Source organism: Bos indicus x Bos taurus, chromosome 13 (assembly GCF_003369695.1).
Source record: "Bos indicus x Bos taurus breed Angus x Brahman F1 hybrid chromosome 13, Bos_hybrid_MaternalHap_v2.0, whole genome shotgun sequence".
Classification (NCBI taxonomy): domain Eukaryota; kingdom Metazoa; phylum Chordata; class Mammalia; order Artiodactyla; family Bovidae; genus Bos; species Bos indicus x Bos taurus.
Window position 1 is genome coordinate 45,693,391 of NC_040088.1, and position 22,749 is coordinate 45,716,139.

The window sequence follows — 22,749 nt, forward strand, 5'->3', positions numbered from 1 at the left end:
GTTCCATTCCTGGTTGGGGAGCTAGGATTCTACATGTTGCGTGGTGCAGCCAGAACAAAATAAAATAAATGAGTATCACGTAAGTGTGCTTTCTTTGGATCCAAGAATAGCTAAGATGTATCCTTGCCATGTGTCTCCCACGCCTCCTTTCTGTTGTATTAACCCCACAAATTAGCCCTGCCGGGCGCTGCTCGCAGCATACACAGCAAACAGACGAGTCTGCTCCGCTTCGGAATATCGAAATAAGTGTATTTTTTTTTTTGCAGTGTCAATATTAATTAGTCATAATTTAGTGTTCAAAATTATTTTCTATATTAATTTCAACACAATAGAATGAGCCTCATTTGGAACGATAAGATTCATTTGCATTTAAATTGATATTTTAAGCATTCCCTGTGAGGAACAAATGGCATCTGTGATTATAATTATGAGCTCTGTTTCTGGGGCAGGTTTGTTTTCCTTTGGAAGGCTTTGTATATAAGGTGCCTGGAGTTTAATATTAATAATGAGAACATGTGACACCACATGTTTCTTAAGAGAGTCCTGTGCGTGCTGCTGCTGCTGCTGCTAAGTCGCTTCAGTGGTGTCCGACTCTGTGGGACCTCATAGACGGCAGCCCACCAGGCTCTCTGGTCCCTGGGATTCTCCAGGCAAGAACACTGGAGTGGGTTGCCATTTCCTTCTCCAATGCACAAAAGTGAAAAGTGAATGTGAAAAGTGAAAGTGAAGTCACTCAGTCGTGTCCGACTCTTAGCGGTCGGACTAAGAGTGGACACGCCGCCTACCAGGACTACCACCTACCATGGACTGCAGCCCACCAGGCCCCTCCATCCATGGGATTTTCCAGGCAACAGTCCTGGAGTGGGCTGCCATTTCCTTCTCCGAGCCCTGTGTGTAGCATTCCTATATTTCAGAATTCCCTTCTCCTGGTGGAATGGTGGATAAGCAAAGTTATTATCTAAGAACACGTCCACAGACAGCTTTGTTTTCCAATTTTCAAAACCTTTAAGATACTTAACAGAGTAGAAAAAAGCTAGGTTGATTTTTTTTTTTTTAGCTTGAAAATGCATGCTTGCTGAAGTCGATTGGCTATGTTCATTGCTTAAGACAAACGAATGAGTTAAACATCAAGACAATCATGGCTGTCACTTTTTCTAGTTCCTCTTTTAAGAAACATAGGTCGGCCTGGATAGAGGGGTCTCCTGTGGCTTGGATCGCGGCTATGAAGAAATACAGCAGTTCTCCCCAGAAGCCAGCAAGTACTAACGCATGTTCATTTGCTGTGTAGAGCACCCTCCTGGTGGTGCTGGCTAGAAGCTTCCTGTCACCGTGTTTATGAAGGTGCACATAAATAATTTCTATTATAAGCAGGATGGAAAGAACCTAACAAAGCTGTGGAGAGGGGTTTTGTGAGGGGAAAGCATGGCCAGAAGAAATTAGGGATGAAGGCTAAAGAAAAGGAAAAGGAAAGCATTTCTTCTTTAGCCTGTCATCCAACACATACTGGCCATGGTCATGGTGCCCTGTTGAGGACGAAGAGATGAATGAGACAGAGAAGGTCCCCATGCTCCTAGAGCTGACATTCCAGTGGAAGGCACAATAAACAATCACTGCTTCCCCAGTAGCTCAGCTGGTAAAGAATCCGCCTGCAGTGCAGGAGACCCTGGTTCAATTTCTGGGTTGGGAAGAGCCCCTGGAGAAGGGAAAGGCTACCCACTCCAGTATTCTGTCCTGGAGAATTCCATGGACTGTATAGTCCATGGGGTTACAAAGAGTCGGACAAGACTGAGAGACTTTCACTACAAATGGCTTTAAGAACTAGGAAGAGACTAAACCAGAGGTTGAAACAGACTCAGGGTATGAGCCTTGTAAGTCTCGAATCAGGGCAAATCCTGCAGTTGTAGAGTTTGATATATAGCAAGGGAGGAGGAGACAGGTTGAAAGGGTGGCTGGAGCTGGGAAGGAGGGGTGTGACTCTGGGTGCAGGAACAGCCTCCAGATGGTTTAACTGGGGCAGTGACGTGGCCTCTTGTCATTTTTGTCCTCTACAATAACTGGCGATTTGAGGGAGAGGGCACTGTAGAGGGAAAAGTGGTGGCAGGAAGCTGGGGCTTCTATGAGGTCTAGGAGGCAGGCAATGCTGACCTGGTCCAGGATGCCTGTGGTGGAGGCAGAGAAGCAGGTGTGCTGCAGAGCGTGGCTAGGACCAGATGACAGGAGCCGGGAGGAGAGAAGAGGCAAGGACCACTCTCGTGTTCAGGGCTTTCATCACTGGGTCCATGGTGGTGCCGTTTGCTGAGTGGTGGGAGCCTGGAGGGGAGCTAAGTTGAACAAAGTTCAAAAAGTCGTGTGACAGATGGTAAACTTCACATCTCACTCCTTGCCGACTATATGAGCTAGGGCAGATGACTAACCTCTCTGACCTTCAGTTTCCTATCTTTGAGAGGTGGGTAAAAAGTGTCTGAAAAAAGGGAAAGTGTTGGCTGCTCAGTGGTGTCTGACTTTTTGCGACCCCATGGACTGTAGCCCACCAGGCTCCTCTGTCCATGGAATTCTCCAGTCAATAATACTGGAGTGGATTGCTATTACCTTCTTGAGGGGATCTTCCTGACCCAGGGATTGAACCTTGGACTTTCACATTGCACGAAGATTCTTTTACCGTCTATTCTATTATTTTAACATGCAGATTAAATGTGATAATACATGCAAAACACAAAGCCAGGCACACAGCACCATCTAACAAATGCTGGGTGGAGAATCTCTGCAGTTCAGAAGAAGCTGCTCGATACCAAAGGATGGACATGTCAGGACTGAGGCAGCGAGAAAAGAGGGATCTTACCCTCTCTTGCCAACAACCAACTCTCCATATAAGGATGTGTGAGCCAAGATCAAACAAACACGTGTCAGGCAAACATGAAGACCACTACACTAAGGAAACCACGTGGAAATAAGTAACAGTGAAAACTCCCAAACCAAACCATCCTGTAGGACAGGATAATTGCAGTAGCTTGCAGGTGACTAGTTTTTGAAGTGTTAATGAACTTGAGCTATGGTCTTATTCACAGGAATATATATATATATATTTATTTGTAAGGTGCCTGGGAAGAATCCCAACATGGTACTGACTGTACCCAGTGACTCAGTGCCTGCCTGGTCACCATGCCAGCACCCACAGAGCACTGGCTCCTTCCTGCTAAGTCTTCTGGAACATTCTCTACAAGTACAAGAGAGAACATGTGTGTGTGTGTTTGTGGGGGATGGTGGAGATAGGCCCAGGTTCAGCACCAGACGGGTATCCATGCCTGCAGCAGCTCGGAGGAGTTCAGTGTATACTTTTGGATAGATGGACAAAGACTCACTGTTCTTATCAGTAATGTGGACAATCACTATAATCCTTTGATTCTGAAGCAGGGAAGCTGGTCACCCCTGATTTACAGAGGGGGAAACGGAGGACCGCAAAGATCGAAGGAGGCATTATTTGCTCACAGTGATTCAGTGGGATCCCTAGAGCTGGGGCTCCTTGAATAGCTGAGATTTACACTAAACCTCTTACTTAAAAAAACTGGCAACGTTTGAGCTATAAAACATAAGCCTCCTATTTCCATAGCTTAATGAAAATATCTCCCACACACTGTAATACATCCTATTCTTCCGCCCAGCAGAGCTCTCAGTGTGGAGGGGCTGTGTGCCCAATGTTCAAGGTACAGACCTCCCTGCCGTCCTGGGGACGGGTGGTGAGCAGCACGACTCCAAGCCGAGCCCGGCGTCCTGAACGTGGCTTCAGGTTTTAAATATCGGTTAGTAATTACCGGTTCTTTCTTTGTGAAAAATAATTTCCCATAGATTGGGAGCCAGCAGGGTTACCATGGTTGAGAAGCTAATCTTATTGCTACGTCAGAGATTCCCTCTGCCTTGGCCATGCAGGATGGAAAATGCTGTTTTGCCTGAAGCTCCAGACTGTTCAAATGTAAGGAGGTCAGGATTCCAACACAGACTCTGGGATGAAGGCTTGTGGGCAAGTGATTTATTGAAGATGTGCTCCCAGGGTAAACCAGTGATGGAGGGTGGGAGTGGGGAAGCAGCCTGAACAGGCGAGGAAGGCAAACCTGGGTGTGATTTCTGGCGCGTCCAGCAGGGGGCCCCAGAGGGTTGGTTACAGCCCAGCATTTTCCCAAAGGCCTTAATGCTCCTGTAGGCAGCTGAGGTGTGCCAAGACCGGATGGACATTCCCGGACTCACCAGCTCTCCACGTATGAGGGGTAGGGCAGGTTCCAGGAGCCCCGGGGCAATCCTCCAAGAAGAGCAACAGCTACCGGAAGCTGAGGCAAGACCAGATGGCTGCCAGGGTCGGGGCATGCAGAAATCAGGTTCAAAGGGTGGGAGAGGCAGACTCTGCTCCTGAGGGCCCCCTTGGGTGGCTGAAGGCAGGGGTGGCAGTGGCAGAGGGTGGGGCAGGAGGACTTGGCAGAGAAGGACTTGGCTGGGAGGGGCCGAGGGCCTTGAAGCTCCGGCAGAGGGACTCAGAGGGGCTTCCCCAAGTGGAGCCAGATTTGGCCGGATGTGCACCTTGGTCATGTGGTGTGAATTGTGGGGTTCACAGGATTGGGACCCGACTCCAGGACTAGCTCTTCTTTAACCTGGTGTGTGGCCTCTGGCCATTCACCTTCATCCTGGGCCTCAGTTTCCTCCTGTAGTAAGTGAGGGACTTACACAAACACCTCTCAAAGCCTAATAATATTATTAGCATCTATCCATCCAACCATCCATCTATCCACCACCCATCGATTCAGTCATTCATTAACAGAAGAGTTTCTATTAATGATCTCCTTGGGGAATGAAGCCTTTGGTTGAGTCTCTCATGAACAAAAGAATAAGAATATATTATCTTGTTCTTAAAGTCACTTACATTTAGTTGAAGAGGCTGTCACAGGCCTTTAGGAAATTTGGGGATAAGAAAATTTTTTTAACAGGTTACTTATAGTCTAGGCTTCTTGGTAGAAACAGAACTCCAGATGAAAAACCAATTAGAAGCCAATGACCCTTTGTTCAATATTGTGTAGATAAAGCTTCTAGATGAGTTCCCATGTTATATCAATGCAGGAAAACATTCTTTAAATGCATTCAAGCCTCTTCCTGCCTCTAGCTTTCAGGGCCCACTTGCTTGTTCTCCTTTCTGCTTCCCCACTGTGGGTGGTGTTTTTCCTTCCAGGTCAGCACTGCATGTGTCATGATGTCATGATATCATGTCACATCTACAGGTGTGCCTCTCACACTGAACTTTGAGCTCCCCAAGGGCTGGGACCAGATTTTTCATACAACCATTCAGGCACCTTGCACAGTATCTTCAACACAGTAGAAATTCAATACAATTCTCTTAATCTTTGACTCAGTTCAACGGAAAGAAACCAGTCAACTGAGCAATACAGAAAGATTAACCAGATTTTTTTTCCTCTTGGCTTTTGCCTGGAGTTGGAAATCTAGGTCCGAGTAAGTAACTTCATTTCCATTAATCAAGATTCTTCCATTTCTATGTCAAAGTCTGTTCCTAAAAATGGACAGATTCCTCTAGTACATGGGTTGAGTCAGATCCTATTCATTTGACTGATGGTCTGTCCAAAGGACTGAAAAGAAAGGTTCTTACCCCCCAGTATTCAATCTGGCCTCTTGGTGATCAAGTGCGCATGGTGATCTGCCCAGCATTAATGAGTACATCAAAAGAAACCCAGCTCCTTCTTCCAACAAGGTTGTTTCAACCTCAATTGCATATGCAATATTAATGTGCTTTATTTAAATATTAATCAGCCTAAAAGCCTGAAGCGATGCATGCAATCGATACTTCATAGCATCTGAGTCATTCAGGACTGAGGCCTGGTCACTTCCGGCCGCCACCCTTTCATCATGGCGGCTTCCCAGCAAGCACAGGGCCCGAGCTCAAAGCTACCTGCTGCAGGCTGCGTTCTGACAACCCTTCAGGGCGCTCCAAAGGCCCCTCTTCAAAGCCAGTCACAGTCAGGAGCCCATCAAAAGAGTGGAAAAGTACAGGTCCTAGGGGGTGGCCTCTTTTCTTTTCCAAGAACTTCCGTTGGTGAAATTACAACCCTGGAGCATAAATAATGTTCCAAATTTTGAACTGAAACAAAGAGCATAATTTGTCTTCTCCCATCTGAGAACTTACTTTCATTTCTACCAACCTCCGGAGTTCTAAGCATTACAGAAAAGAAGGAGCTCTTGGTTATCTGTAGGTGGATTATCCATGCTGAGAATCACATTCTCTCCAGGTCTTCAGCCGCAGGGGAGGGTTGGGGGTGGTGGGGAAGCCTCAGTTAACCTCTGTGGTCCTCTGTGCCCCTCACGAGTGACACAGGTGGTGCAGCACGGGGTGGGGGTGGATGACAGCTGCATACCAGCATTTCCCATCACCACTAACAGAGGCCCAAGACGTGACTGAGGTCCTGATTTCATTTGCAAAAGGACTGATTAATTAATACACAATTGTGATTGATTAATATGCAATGAAATTTGACACAGATTTATTAAATGCCTGCTCAGTGCTGTGCTAAACGTTAAGAAGGACACAAAATTGAAGAGGTACTCACTTCCCTACAAAGAGCTTGTGATCTGGTTGCAATAGGGTCATACATTTGTTGGAAATAGCATTGTTGAATAAATAAATGGATGAATGAATGAGGAAAGTGTCAAAACAAATGATGAAGTGAACCATCAGAATCTGGTTGTTGTTTAGTCATCATGTCTCTTTGCCACCCCGTGGACTGCAGCACATCAGGCTTCCCTGTCCTTCACCATCTCCCGGAGCTTGCTCAAACTCATGTCCATTGAGTCGATGATGCCATCCAACCATCTCATCCTCTGTCATCCCCTTCTCCTCCTGCCTTCAATCTTTCCCAGCATCAAGGTTTTTTCCAATGAGTCAACTCTTTGCATCAGGTGGCGAAAGTATTGGAGTTTCAGCTTCAGCATCAGTCCTTCCAATGAATATTCAGGGTTGATTTCCTTTGAGATTGACTGGTTGGATCTCCTTGCAGTCCCAGGGACTCTCAAGAGTTTCCTCCAACACTACAGATCAAAAGCATCAGTTCTTCAGCACTCAAAATCTGGGAATATTGTCAAAGAAATACATGTGATGAGGCTTTTTTATTCCTAGAGATTTTATTCCTGTAGGTCTGGGATGGGGCCAGACAAATCTGTTTTCTCTTAGGCTGGGATGGCTTCAGTGACTGTGAGAGGACCTGGAAGAGAGTCTAGCATGGGAAACTGTAGAGCTGCTGCATAAAATGACCCTAATATGTCAGTGGGACCTCTTCCTTCCATCTTGGCTTCAAGCAAAGGGTCCTCTCTCCCTGTTTCTTCTGTTGTCTTGGATGTTCTTTTTCAAATCCATTTTTGAGATTGACTTGGGTAACCTTCACCTTTCAGTCTCTGCTTTCGTAGCCTCACAGTCTTACACGGAGTCTGGAGGTACCCTGTTTTCTCTTTTGATAACACTAAGCTCATGTCCCTGTTTCTCCATCGGGACAGGCTGCCTGTGTCATCTCAACTTTCTTCAGAAAGAAATGGATGTTTATTGAGCATCTGTTATCTTTCAGGGGCTTCCCAGATGGCTCAGTGGTAAAGAATCCACCTGCAATGCAGGATACTCGAGTTTGATCCCGAGGTTGGGAAGTTCCCCTGGAGAAGGAAATGGCAATCCACTCCAGTATTCTTACTTGGGAACTCCCACGGACAAAGGAGCCTGGAGGGCTACAGTCCATGTGGTTGCAAAGAGTTGGACACGACTGAGTGACTGAGCACACACATTATCTATCAGGAGATACACACACAGTCTTTCACGATACCTCACAGCACACCTGATAGGAAATTAAAGTTCACAGAGGTTTACATGGTGAGTCTAAGGTTGCACGTCTGTGAGCCGGGAAGCTGGGAGTCACGCTCAGGGTTCACTCAGTTTCCACACTGGCCCTGGGGGTGTGCTGGCCGCTCCGCCAGTGTCAGCCCCACGCCCTGCCTGGCCCTGTTCTGTGTGGGTGGCGGGCAATCTGGGGAGAACTGGCTGACACCCACTGGGGTCTCCTCCCTGGTAAACTACTTGCCTTCAAGTCTTTGTTTCAGTCTGCCTCTGAGAAAACCCCCACCACAGACGGAGGCCCTCTCTGGATTTTACAGAGCTGCCAGCCTTTGCTTCACCCCATCAGCTTCAGCAGAGCGGGCTTGGGAACAAAGCGGGAGATGCTCGGCTTCACCTGTCCCACACCTTGAAAGCTGCCATCTCGGTCACACCTGCCTGTCCTTGAACAAAAGTCTCCCTCTATTCTGCAGGCCTGGGAGGACCCCAGGCTTGGACCTGCACCGTGAACACGTGATCATTGCTGCAGGGGACCACCCAGCACAAAGACAGTGACCCCCGCTGCCTGCCCACCCCTCACCTGCAAGTCATGCCCCGGGCCTATGTCATTACAGACCACAGGCTCCTCTGAAGAACCTGTGTCTGGTTTCTCTTCCTCAGGGTTCACCCACAGTGGGTCCAATGTATGGCCATCTGATTGAGTTGGAGCCCATATCCAGACTGTTTCTCCAGAGAGGCTGGGTAAAGGAACACTGATTTCAGCTTGGTCTGAAATAGGGACTTGGCCAAGACTCATTTCATGTTGTTACTATTGAGATGAAGAGAGAGAATTTATTTATTTGGAATAGTGAGCGTTTACCAGGGAGAGTGGATCCTCAGGTTAAATTCAATCATAGAACAACAGAGCAACAGTGGAAGTGGCTGCTATCATTTCTTGCTCCTAACACTCAACAGATTCAGGGTGGAGTTGTTGAATTAAATTAACACTAGTGACTTACATTTGTATATTAATTTGCAGTTTTCAGAGGATTCAAATTCTCAGTTTAAATGGAAAGAATGCTGGACGACCAGCCTACCTTGAGTCTTGTCTTTTAATGTGCAGAATAAACAAGCTTTGATAATAATTCTGCTCTGGGAAATGTTTTTCTTGGCTTGATTATGAAGAAGTTTTTGTCCTTTTGTCTAAGAGCCTCTGATAGGGGCTTTTACTTCTCACTGAGCACGTTTCTGTTTATTTTAACCTTTAATAAGTTGCCAAGTCACCGTCCCTCAGACAGATGTTGCCAGGACCCAGCCTGTCGTTTCCACACACTTGATGGGCTCCAGCTGCCTGTTCCCACTTCTGTTTGTGGAGGGCTCTTCTCGAGATGTTGGGGAGGGCAGAGGTGCTGGGGTCTTAATGTCCCCTGGGAGAAGCCCTCAGCAGTGACTAATGGGAGCTGCAGTATAAACACCCCAGCTTCCAGGTGTCCCATCCCGTGTGGGAGAACTCTGGTGCCCAGCATGTGCTCACAGATGCCCCAGTGGGATTAAGTTCCGGCTGGTTTGCCATGGTGACTTGCTTGAAATGCACCTCCTGCCGCTGCCTTCCCTCTCCCATCTCATTCCGCCTGCCTCTCATCTTGCTTCCTAAGGTCACCTCCCAAATAAAACACTTGCCCTCAAACCCTTGTCTCAGGTCTGCTTTGGCCGGAACCCAAACGTGGACTTTCCCAAAGTTAGTACATTTCTCTAGAAGAGCACTGGCTAGCTCTTGAATCCAAGCCATTAAGTCACCTAACAAGGTGTGAAGCTGCCTGTTAATCCTTTGCTCAAACAATTTTTGAGTTTATCACCATCCACTGACTTCACTGCCCTCTTGGGCAGGTCTACTCCACTTGCCATCCTCATTCTGTTAATTGTAGTGTAAAATTTTTAATTAAAAATAAAGAAGATAAATCTGGCAGCTTTAAAGTTGCTTTAAAGTAGCTTTAAAGTTGTCACTCTCAACTCTACCCAGGGTAAAGGAGACGCATGACTGGTGAAAACTAGCTGGTTCAAGTTTTCCGCTGAGGAGTTAAGGATGGGCTATTTGGGTGTTCAGTTTTCTCACTTCTACCAAAGACAGAGGACATTTTCAAAGGCATAGTATAGTTAGACATACTCACTTCATAAAGTTAAAAGCGTTTTGGTGAGTGCTGAAGACATGGACCCTTCCTCTGGTTGGAAGTTGTTGAATCATGCGGTTCTGTCCAGAGCTCACCGTTTCCATTTGGGTCTTAGATGTCATTTGTTTAAGTCATTTCTTCAACAACCCTGCCAAATGGCCATCAATGCTCTTCATGAACATTCTCAGGTAAGGAGAGCTCATTACTTCCTGGGAGAGCTAATGCTTTTTATTTATTCCTTAATCATTAGTTTTTGCTTTAACTGAACTAAAATCCTCCTGCAGTGGTCACTCATTGGTGGGTATTTCCATGGGAGAAACTACTGAACAGGTTGAATGCCTCATCCATTCTAGAGAACTGGAAATATTTGAAAACGTATTTAATGTGCTTCTTAAGTTGTGTGTGTGTGTGTGTTTTCCCAATTCTTTTCACTCTCCTTAGCCTGTTGTGGTTTGGAGACCCTCAACCACCCTTGTCACCATCTGTCACTACCTCTCTCAGAGTGAGATGCCCATTGGAGGCAACCTAGTTGTCCAATTATTGGGGATGGCAGAGTTTAAGTAAATTATCACATGAGGCAATACTGTATAGCTTCTATAATCAGGCTTTGAAGATTATTTGATAATATAAAAATATCATGACATAACACATGGCAGGGGGGATACTGTATATGCAACAAGAGCCCAGTTTTATTAGAAATATACACATAGAAATGAAGTCCAAAATATGTCAAAATGTTAAGAATGGTGATATAGCTAGTTCTGAATCTGTTTTATGTTTTTCCGCATGTTCTATAGAGGACATTTTTTTTTTTAATTTATAAACATTTGTTTTGGAAAGAAACAAAGGAAAGAAAAGGAAAAAAGAAAATGGCACTCAAAGAACTCATAGACTTTTCAGATGTGTTCTGATATTGCAGATTTGAGGGGAGCTGACACCCTTCAATGTGTATCTTTCACTTTCCTGATTCAGATGAGGGTTTTTGGCAGGTGAATGACACTGTCCACTGGCATTATACCTACCATTCACCAGAGCCCCGGAAGAATTTTTTTCCCACTTGAATTACTGTCTCTTTTTAATCTGGTGACTGGTGTTGAATTACTATCTCTTTTTTGTCTGGTGACTGGTGTTGGGAACAGCTGTCACAGAAACACCTGGGCTGGGCAGGGGTGGCCAGGTCAATCTCCAGTAAGGGCAGTAAGTAGCCTTAGAAAGAGAGAGGCATGTGCTGCCCACTGTCCAGCCTGACTGGCAGCCACTCCACAGTGATGCTCTACAGGTTGCAAGAGGAATTCATTCAGGGAGGAAACTAGAAGTGCCTCAGTTGCAAGGGCAGCCCTGAGGCCGAACCTCCGCCTGCAACTGGTTTCCCTACCATTTCTCTGCAAGGAAGGGCTTCCAAGATCAGAACCTGGGAGAAAACGAGGCACATGCATCTCCCCACCTCTTCTTGGCAAACTCTCCATGGTTCTGCATTTCTGGGGGAGGCAGGGCTTTGGAGTAATCCAGGTGGCAAAAGTGGTAAGAAATCTGCCTGTCAATGCTGGAGATGCAAGAGATGTCTCCATCCCTGGGTGGGGAAGATCCCCTGGAGGAAGAAATGGCAACCCACTCCAGTATTCTTGCCTGGAAAAGTCCATGGACTGAGGAGTCTGGCGGACTACAGTCCATGGAGTCGAGAAGAGCTGGACATGTGAATGCACACATGGGGCTTTCAAGGAGACAGACAAGGCCCTGCGTAGGGCGGTCCCTCTAAGGAAGCAGAGGAACAGCCAGGCAGTGGCTCCATGTGCCAGCAGGGAGGCCTGAGAGGACGAGCACCTGCTGTCCTTAGACTCTGCAGATGGCTGGGAGTCTGAATCTATTGAAACAGCTCCTAGACTGTTCTTTCCTTTTTTTGGTCTATTTTTTAAAGTCTTTACTGAATTTGTTACATTATTGTTTCTGTTTTACCTTTCGGTTTTTTGACCCCAAGGCACGTGGGGTCTTAGCTCTCTGACCAGGGAATCGAACCTACACCCCTCGTGTTGGAAGGTGAAGTCTTTGCAACTGGACCACCAGGGAAGTCCAAGTTCTTTATTGCCTGATCTAGCAGAGTGGATTCTCATTCATCCAGTGAGATTTGGATTGATGCCTGTTGTTTCTCTCTGGAGGCACATTGGCTGGACAACGCCAATGATTAATTTAACTTTTTTTTTTTCCATTAAAAAAGATGCTCAGCCCAATGTACACTCTTCTAGGTTTATAAGACCCATGAGATCAATAGAAACCCAGCATGTCTGTGTTCTGCTTCCTAATTTCCTGTCCACCACACGCATGTAAAATCTCCCTTCTTGTTTTGCAGTGTGGACACTCACACGTTCCAGGAAGAACGTGGATCCCCAAATACTTCTTGTTAATCATCTTTCCTCTATTTAAATCTATATTCTCTAAATATATGAGTCTTTTCAGCAAACAAAATACTAAAAAAAAAGTACCTAGATCTGGAAGTTGTAGGAGAAATATAGCTTAGTAATAGTTTGGGTTATTTTGAGTGACTACACTGATGCTTTAATGGTATACTCCCTGGGGTTATAGTAAACTGATCACTTAAGTTTAAAGGGTTTGCAGATCTTATCAGGAATCAGTAGGTGACTTGCTGGATCAAAAGTCAGAGCCCAGACATTTACTGTGATTCCCTGTTAATATTTCTCCTCTGTCAAGGGAAGCAATATGCCATATTTGAATTTGTGGGGAAAGTCATCAGGACAAAGATAATCTTAAGAAGGTGGCATGCTTGCTCTCATAAAGCTGTGGGTTTTGTGCAAGTTGCTGCCCTTTGGGCTTTTTGCCATAGGTTTTGTCCAGCAAGAACCCAAATGGCTCATTTCCACCCTCCAGTCAATGTCCTCAGCTGGAGCTGATTTTAAACTTTGCCAAGGCTCTGTCCCTGCTCCCTTTACCTTTTCTTTCTTGACACTTTGTCCTTTCAGACCTCAGTTCCTTCTTTTGCTCTCCAAAGTCACTCACCTTTGCCTGGTCCAGGCCCCACGCCTCGTCTGTCTTTGACACAAGCTTCAGCTTCCATAAGATGGGCCATCTGGTATGCGTGCATGTGCAGGGTACCTGTGTGCCCTGGGTGTGGCCTATGTGCAGGCAGATGTGTGTGTGTGCGTGTGTCCTCCCACCACCAGGGGCACCAGAGCATTTAGGACACGCGCGATTCCCCACACAGGGCAGCTTACACTTACGTAGTTCGAGGCCAGGTCCGGGTGGAGATAGTCAATTCCTGTGAAAAGACAAGAGCACAGGAACAGAGGGTTAATACCTGCCACGCGTCCTCAGGAGACCTGCTCAAGAAGTCACCTTCTGTGTGGGCATCAGAAGATGGGGAGGGGGTGAGCACTGGGCCCCCGCCTCAGGTACCCCTGGGGGAGGGCACTGCCCACCCCCACACCCCAGATGCAGAGCCAGTGGCCACCAGATGTGTCAGAGGAGTGAAGCCAGTTACAGCTCAGGGCCCTAGCATAACACTTCTGATGGACGTCTCATCAGAGAAGTGATCTAAGAGAGATTTGTGGAAGTGCTGACATTTCTAAAGCATCAGCTGGCATTTCTTCTGAAGTGAAGCCTGCCCTGGGGAGGAAAAGCGATGATTATTTAACAGGGCTCAGACAGCAGTGGATTAGGAGAGCATTGCCAGGCACGGAAATAACAAGAGAAACATGGCTTGGCGAGAAAAGCCATTAGGCAAAGGGCAAGTGGCTTCCTGGAGGTGTCCCAGGTGGGAACTGGTTCTTGTTTTTGCAGAAAGCTTTCCAGGGGGCCTGAGACCATGAATCTTCTGGTGGGAGTCCTGTGCTTTCTCCCGCATGCGGCCTATCTTGTCCAGGGTCATTGCAACAGTAGGATTATGGTCCCTGATGCTGCTGGGATCCATCAACATGTAGATCTCAGAAAGCACTGAGGAACTTCAAAGGGCAAACTGCAAAGCTCTCATCCAGGTCTGTAGTATCTAATCACTGAAAAGCAGCAACAACATCAGAGCATCCAGCCCTCTCAGAAATTGGCTGGGTTCCTGCGCTACCTAGTATGGTTATGAGTGTAGTCTTTGGAGTCAAAGACCAGAGTTTTAATCCCAACCATGCTGCTGACTGGCTGAGTGACTTCAGGCAAGGTACTTGGCTTCTCTGTGCTTGCATTCTTCTCAACCTGGTAGGGGTGAAAACAGTGTCGTCTTATTCCAGAGGCGTCAGTAACTCTATTGGGTTGCAATATTTGCAAGCCAGAGGCATCATTAAGTCTTGATCATGATTAAGTGTCAGTCATCTTTGCTGCATGCATAACAAGGCCGGGCCACATTGTAGCTTTGTCCTGCAAAAAAGAACTTGCATCCAAATATTGTATTTTTAAAAGGAAGTTTTCCTTTTTTTTTTCTGGTTGCACAAGTAATTCCTGGACTGGGAGTCACTGATCTACTGATGTTTTCACATCAGAAGCAACTGCTGATGTTACTCTGCTTTCTACAGTTTGGGAGACGATAGCCAGGCCCTTCTCTTTCACCTCCTTTACCCTGCTCCCCAAAACTGCAGGAAGATGGGGGAGGAAGATAAAAAGGCTAATATTTTTAAAGTTTAAGACCCTTGTTCTCAACCCTGATTCAGAGATGTCAGTGTAGGCTGTGGGATGGAGCTGGGGATAAGCACAGGCTTCCAGATCCAGTTCTATCCGGGCTCAGGCACCGAAATGTTTGTGTGACTCTGGCTGCATAGATTCTCTGAGTCTCAGCTTCCTCATCTTTGAAACGGAAGTACTGTTCTCCTCGAAAAGCAGTTTTCGAGGTCGGAGCCAGTTCACTGAAAGTGTTTAGCTTGCAGTAAACACGTAACCAATTATATTCCTTGCATCCTCATCAGTACTTTCATTGACCACATTACTAGAGTTTTGTGGATGGTGCAGAAAGAAGAAATAATTCAAAAAGTCTACAGGCTTTATTTTCTTGAGCTCCAAAATCACTGCAGACAGTGACTGCAGCCATGAAATGAAAAGATGCTTTCTCCTTGGGAGAAAAGCTATGACAAACCTAGACAGCATATTAAAAAGCAGAGACATCACTTTGCTGACAAAGGTCCATCTAGTCAAAGCTATGGTTTTTGCAGTAGTCATGAATGGATGTGAGAGTTGGACTATAATGCCAAAGAATTGATACTTTTGAACTGTGGTGTTAGAGGAGACTCTTGAGAGTCCCTTGGACGGCAAGGAGATCAAATCAGTCAATCCTAAAGGAAATCAGTCCTGAATATTTATTGAAAGGACTGACGCTGAAGCTGCAGTTCCAATATTTTGGCCACCTGAGGCAAAGAGCTGACTCATTAGAAAGGACCTTGATGCTGGGAAAGACTGAGGGCAGGAAGAGAAACGGGTGGCAGAGGATGAGTTGGTTGGATGGCATCACCGACTCCATGGACATGAATGTAAGCAAACTCTGGGAGATAGTGAAGGACAGGGAAGCCTGGTGTGCTGCAGTCCATGGGATCACAAAAGTCCAACATGACTGAGCGACTGAACAACAGCAGCAACTTGGTTTTAGAGTGTTGTGTTGAAATTAAATTGTCCTATATGTTTGTTGAAATTGGTAACATTTTGTGCACTCGTTGTTAGGCAAAACATGTTACAAACAGATAAGTTTAAAAGAAAAGATACACACACATGCAGAGAATAAGTTTCTTTTTTCCCTAACAGTTAATTTTTAAAATATGGCTTCCTGTTCTGATGATTCAATTTACTTAGGAGAGGAATTTTCTAAGATGTGATAGTCTCATCTCTGTGATGGGAAAAGCCCAGAGATAATTTGAAGACCGAAGGAAATCAGAATTAAAACAAGATAAATTTAGCCTAATTAAAATAAAGGATCTTTAATTAGGTTAAGTGGAAGACTGAATGTTAAGTTAGAACAGACACAGACTTTGGTCTGAGGAAGATTATTGACAGATGGATTAAGGATGACAGACATGATCCAGAAAAATAATAATGAACTAAGCATGAAAACGATAACATGGTAATTAAATAGTATTTCAATGTTTTGGTATATTTGATTATCTTTTGAGGCGGAAGACACTGAATACATCTTCTTAATCAGCTTATTTATTTTTCAATTCTTGTATTATTAATGGATTCATTCTTGTTTTCATTCACAGGTTTATGTTCAGCAATGAATGCCAGGTGCTACGCAGGTCTTGGAAAAACAGACCATTTAGACACAGAACCTGAGCTGAACAGCCACCTAAGGCTTGCAGTCTACAGGGGGCGCTGACTCATCACCAGACCATCATGATGCAATATGGTGCGCAAATGACAAATACTTGGTTATACTTTAGTTCATAAATCACTGGTATCCTGTCATTAGTTTGAAAGTCTTCTCTACAACAGTCCAAATCCTCAGGAATTGCTGGCAGTTCTGGAGCCCTCAGGGAATCAACAAGGGGCTGCATGTACATATCCTTAGTTACAATGTTAACAGTTCAGTTGAGACTTTGGAGGTTTTGTAAGAGCAAAACCACTTGCCTATGACCCCTTTTAAGGGTGCTGCTCTGATCCCCCAGATGCTTGGTGATGAAATGGTGATTCCAGTATAATCTAGGCAGGTTGCCCCCAAACCTACATGCATCTTTCTCCTAGGTGAGCTGGCCTCAACCGTGGTGCTTTCTGAGCCAAAGCATCAGGAAGGAAAAACAGGTAAGCTGCCCACAGTGGCATGAGTGTGTGCGTACACATATACACATACACTCACTCTTGTGAGAGCTCCTTTTTTTCCCTGTGAAAGCCCTTGGCCACTGGAGAAAGCTTTTGCCTCCACTTCAAAACATCTCACACCTCAGAAAGCACTGGGCATTGTTTTCATGTCGATATTTAATTGAGCCCACACAAAGACACGCTGATTTTAAGCACGCTGTCTGTCCTTGTTTCCCATCAATCCTGCTTCAAAGGCTTGCTTTAGAGAACATCATATTCTTTGAGGATCTTGAGAAGAGAAAGGCTCCATTGCTTCATTTCTGTACAGACTTTATATGTAATTGGACCAGTACTGCCCAGCGGAGCTTTTATGGAGGATCCAGACGGCTGATGAGAGGTGAAAGTGCATCCCCAATGAGAAGCCTGCAGGGTAGAGGTACTCCAGAATCTTGGCAGAGCCAATGGCACATGTTAGAAAAACAGCAGTTCATCAAACCCTTTGGCTTTCATATCATGATATATAAAAAATAAAGCTCCGCTAAATCTTTGTCGGGCAGGCATGTGGGATAGAATTAACATTACAGGGGGGCAAGAATAGTAAACTGTGATCACTTTGCTTTACCAGGGCTCATTCTGAAAGCAGCAATAAAGTCAAAATGCTTTTGGGGATCTAGAGCCACACTGCCTACTGGAACTTTCTGTGATGATAGAAATGAAGTGGAACTGAATTGCCACTAGCCCCATGTGGTTATTGAGACCTTGAAATTAAGTGAATGTGATTGAGGAATTGAATTTTTAATTGTATTTAAAACTGTATTTAAAACTCTAATTAAAACTTAAATGTAAATAGCCACATATGGCTAGTGGCTACTACATTGAACAGTGTGGATCTAGAGACATAGGTGGTAAATATAAACAGTTTAGAAGCTGTTTCAAGGTGAGATATAAGCAGTGTTTGTTGCTGCTGTTGTTGAGTCGCTAAATCCTGTCTGGCTCTTTTGTGACCTGCATGGACTGTAGCCTGCCAGGCTCCTCTATCTGTGGGATTTCCCAGGCAAGAATGCGGGAGTGGGTTGCCATTTCCTTCCCCAGGAGATCTTCCCAACCCAGGGATCGAACCCACGTCTCTTGCATTGGCAGGTGGATTCTTTACCACTGAGCCACCAGGGGAAGTCCAGTGGCCCCAGTGAGAAATTATAATTCAGTGGTTGTCAACTTTCATTTGTTCATTAAAAAAATGTAAACTTATTAATTCAGTACATATTGGTGAAGGGCTTGAGGATCACTGACGTGAGGAGGCTGAGGATGTCGGCACAGTATACATGACCATGCCCAGCCTCTGGCCCTCCTACCTCTGACTCCCAAACGATGGATCTTTTCTGTTCCAAAGACATGCAAAAGACACACTTGGTTCCAGATGAATGAAGCTTTTGGAATACTCACCATCGTCCATAATTCCAATGGTAACACCTTTCCCTGTGTATCCCAGCTCCCAGGCTTCTGCCACATTCAAGTCGAGACCGGGAGTACCATCAGCTTGCCCGGTATTGATCTGGTTCAGGAATGCCAAAGCAGAGGCTCTTATTAGTTTGGTGTAGATGGTAAAGTACCAGATGGTAAGTATTTGCTTGACACACTCTGCAGCCACCTGATATTTCAGGGCCAGATCAGAGGTCACGTCTTCCATGAAACAGGACTTAGGGGTGTTCCCTCCATCTACCTCTTCTAGTCTGCTCCTTCTGTTTTTTGATACACAGAACACCGGTATTTTCTGTCTCATGGAAATATTCAAATGCAATTTCTGTCTCCCTACCTCATTACTGGATCATCATCTTTAAACTCTTGAGGACCAACATTGCAAGAAACCCTCCCCAGTTTAGAATTAAGTGCTCACAACTCTTGTAGCTCTGTATTTATTCCTCACTTTCAGAATTTAGTTCGTATTGTTTTGCTTTATTCTGATTGAATAATTTCCTCACTAAATAATAATATCCTTTGCAAGAGGGAGCATGCTCTATTTACCTTTTAAGTTCAATACCCCCACACCAAGTCTCGCTTAAAATTATTTGTTGAACTGAATTAAAGAGAGCTGCCTTACCTTTAGTGCAAGTTCTAATATAAGAAATAAAAAAAAGCCTTCCCCCTTAAAAAATCAAAAAAGAAAGAAAAGGAAAAAAGAAAAATTCCATACAAATATGTTTACTACCCTCTTCTTATGCATTTTTGTCCTGCGGAGATTCTCTCAAAGATAAATCATTAAAAAAAAAAATAGGGAAGTTAGAGCTGGTATTGACTGATGCCCACAGTGACAAGTAGCTGGTATGATGCTGCTGAAACATGTAAATATCATTCAGTTCAGTTCAGTTCAGTTCAGTCGCTCAGTCGTGTCTGACTCTTTGCGACCCCATGAATCGCAGCACGCCAGGCCTCCCTGTCCATCACCAACTCCTGGAGTTCACTCAAACTCATGTCCATCCAGTCGGTGATGCCTTCCAGCCATCTCATCCTCTGTCGTCCCCTTCTTCTCCTGCCCCCAATCCCTCCCACCATCAGAGTCTTTTCCAATGAGTCAACTCTTATTAGCGCTCTTTATAGAAATGACTACTCTTCTCCTAAGCACATGTGAAGATGACACCTCATGCCCTGGAAGTTAGAACCATGTGACTGGTTTTGGCCAATGGAATGTGAGTTTACATGCCATTCATCACGTCCAGGCAGAAGCTTTAAGAGCCAGCGCGTGATTTGCTTTTCTCCCGCCATTGAGTTGCTCCTGTAACCAGGGATTGGGATGCAGCTAAGATGAAGCCTGGGTACCTAAGGGATTTCAAAGTGTTGGATGCATAACGTGAGTGAGAAACAAGCTTTGATGTTGTTATTCCACTCTGATTTGTGGGTTGTTTGTTATTGTAAGATACCTAGGCAATCCTAACACACATAAACTCATTCAGTTACCCAGACTGGATTTATAGAATTCCCTGCCCTGAAGCCTAGAGCATAGTCCAGCTCTGAAACTCCAAGGGAAAAATTGTGATGCATTCCTACAATGGGCTGTTTATAAATTACAAACATTTACAAATTAGTCACCCCTTCCATTCCATATACTCTGTGGTTTGGGTTGGTTTGGAGGCACGTGAGCCCGTCTCTTTTAAACATAACCCAACCCACCCAAATAGGTTGTGAAAATATATTCGTTTCACCAGACAGACTAGGATTCTGTGCCTTGAATCCTACATCAGTTAAGCTCTACTGAATTGACTGCCTTTATTGTAGGAAGCACCAATAGGTGGTACTCCTGCGACTTTAGTCTCTGAGTTCTCTTGCTTGTCCCTTGTGAAGTCACCCCACTCTTTTCTCTTACACCTGTGGCCCCATCCTTGCCTCCCAGTCCTCTACCTTTTGAGGCCCTGGTTACTCCTCCCAGAACGTTGACTTGACTTTCACATGTTTCTGCAAGTCTTCACTTATACACTGGTCTGGGAGAAACCAAGCAGCTCTTGGTAGTTGCTTTGAACCCAGAAGGTTATGGCTGTTTAGCAGTTCCAGAAAGAAAGCCGATTAGAGAATGAGATGTGTGGAAGGTGATGGAAAATCAATACTGATCAGAGGGGACAGAAAAGTTCCCCCAAGCTGGCGCTGGCTAGCATCCCACAGACTAATGAGGAAATAGAAATGCATCTTTTGTCTGAAGTCCCAGGATGGGAACCATTATGAAGGGGACCGAGATGCTTACCAGGTACCATTGCTTCGTGAAAAGAGGATCATTCACGTTGATGTCGATCTCGTTGATGTCTCTGTACCCTCGCTTTTTCCGGTTGAATCCTTCCTGCTGCAAGGCCCTCTTTACCTGGAATGACAATGCCTGAGTGTTACCTGACTATTGGCCGAACACCCCTCTTCTAGAATTCATTTCCACAAATTCAAATTCCGTTTGTATATAATGTTTTTTTTTTTCATTCCCTCAGTAGAAGCTGAGCTCATCTCATGAACACTCTTACTTTCTGATTATTTCCTAAGATAATTTACTATTGTTTGCTTTGAACAAAAAGGCCATGGGGATGGCCTTCAGGGAGTTTTGTGAGAATAAGAATTAGGTGGAGATAAGGTGGTATGGGGCATTAGGTGAAATAAAACAATGAAACACTTGCATTAAGGGAATGAATGTGATTTCAGAGAGGGAGGGGGTGGACCCATCACAGCCTAGTTTTCTGGAGGCACCATAATGAAGAGGAAAAGTTAAAATTTTACAGACATTTTACCTCCTGCTCCTTCTGCCTCTGTAACCCAGCTTGCTCCTTACAAAGTCTGGATCACATAGGTCTCAGAAAGTGGGGACTCAGAATACTAGGAACTGGAGCTTATCTCACTCACCCTTGTCCTGCTCTTTGCAATTGCCCTAGCCCCTGCAAACCTGCTTAATCATGCCTGTCTGTGTATAGAAAGCTCTGTAACCCCTTTGTTCGGGGCTCAGAGCTTGGAGTGTTAACTCTTCCGGAAGCCCGCCAGCGTAATAAACCTGACTATCCAACTCTCCGAGTGTGGTGCATGGTTTCTCCAGTACTGGTTTCCGCAACAACAGTAGCCACTTTTATTGACAGTCCTGTACTATCACATTTGGGAATCAGCCAAAACGAAACATCAAAACAAGAAAAAAAGAAAAACCTGCCCGACAAGCCAGTAAGTCCACAACAAAGTTCTAGAAGGTGAGTAAGGGAACCTCAAAGATTAATTGGTGCTCTCTTTGCAATGATGACACTTCATCTGGGGACAGTCAGATTGAACCCCAAGCCCTTGGATGGAAATGAAACTTAGGAGCTGAATGAGGAGGCTCCTGGCAACAGCTGGGCTTTGTCCCAAAAGGGAAGCTTTCTTTCCACTTGGGCAAAAACGAACTCATCATGCAGTAGCTGTAGCTGAACATCTACCTGCTCCAGGACTATGCAAATGGGTAAAAGGGTATGTTCTGGATGCTGTTAATTTTTTACAATTATATTTTGTTGCCAAAGGTTCATTTCTCTTTCTGCCATGTTCCCCAGTATATTGGGGGGATGACCTCAAGCCCACTGGGTTCTGTGTTTGTGGGAGTGAAATTCCAGGCACCAACCTCTTGTAAAGGAACCGAAGCCTCTCTGCCTCAGAGGGTGTCTCTCTTCCAGGGTCTGCATCATGGGGAAATGGTGTGAGGGCAGAAAGGACCCTTGGAGGGTGTTTATATCAGAAGCTCACTCACCAGACCCCACCCCCTAAAGGATCCTTGCCACTGTTAGCCACAGCCCAGCCTGGAGCCCCCCAGGACCAATCCTTCAGCCTCCCACAGACCGTGAGCTCCGCACCACTTTCCAACAGATTCACTTTCACTTACATGATCCAGAATCAATTTCTGTTGCCTACACCGTATGAACTCAGATACGGGATGAGGGAAAACAGAAGACTCCACGTTAGGAGTGAAGCTGGAAGGGGGTGAATAGAGAGACCATAGGCGTGACTGAAAACCCTCCCCTTCCTTGCTGCCCTGGGAGGTGAGGGAGGCTGCGGCTGAGCAGTTCCTCACTTTCCTGCTCCACACGTGGACACAGGAAGGCCCGGGCTTATTCGCCAGAAAAATTCTCAATTCTGCAAGAAACTGTCCATGTAGAGAAGTAGTGGGTGTGCCATTTGCTCTGTGACTTCTTTTTGGGGAGTGGGGAGTCCAACAAGAGACATTCCCTGTGATACAGTTAACCCCTACCCCTTGAAAGTAAGGTGAAAGTGTTTGTCACTCAGTTGTATCCAACTCATTGTGACCCCACAGACTGTAGCCCGCCAGGCTCCTCTGTCCATGGGATTCTCCAGGCTAGAATAGAGGAGCAGATTGCCATTTCCTACTCCAAGCAATCTCCCCCACCCAGGGATTGAACCTGCATCTCTTTACCACTGAAACTCTGGGAAGCCCTTATTTACTACCTCAAGCTTCAATTCTATTTAGATTCTTCACAGATTGGGCACTCCAAACCTGAATTTCTTTGTCCTGACAATTCTTCACAAATTTATTGT

At 45.4% G+C, this 22,749-nt stretch overlaps 1 protein-coding gene across 1 annotated transcript in view; it reads right to left on the bottom strand.

Moving 5' to 3' along the window:
- Positions 1-22,749, bottom strand: part of PCSK2 (proprotein convertase subtilisin/kexin type 2) — a 240,593-nt gene that overhangs the window by 88,424 nt on the left and 129,420 nt on the right. The window contains exons 3-5 of the mRNA XM_027559679.1: positions 20,450-20,563; positions 18,163-18,271; positions 13,239-13,276 (exon numbers count right to left, since the gene is read on the bottom strand). Coding sequence (XP_027415480.1) covers positions 13,239-13,276; positions 18,163-18,271; positions 20,450-20,563 — 261 coding nt within the window. The remainder of the gene's footprint in view (positions 1-13,238; positions 13,277-18,162; positions 18,272-20,449; positions 20,564-22,749) is intronic.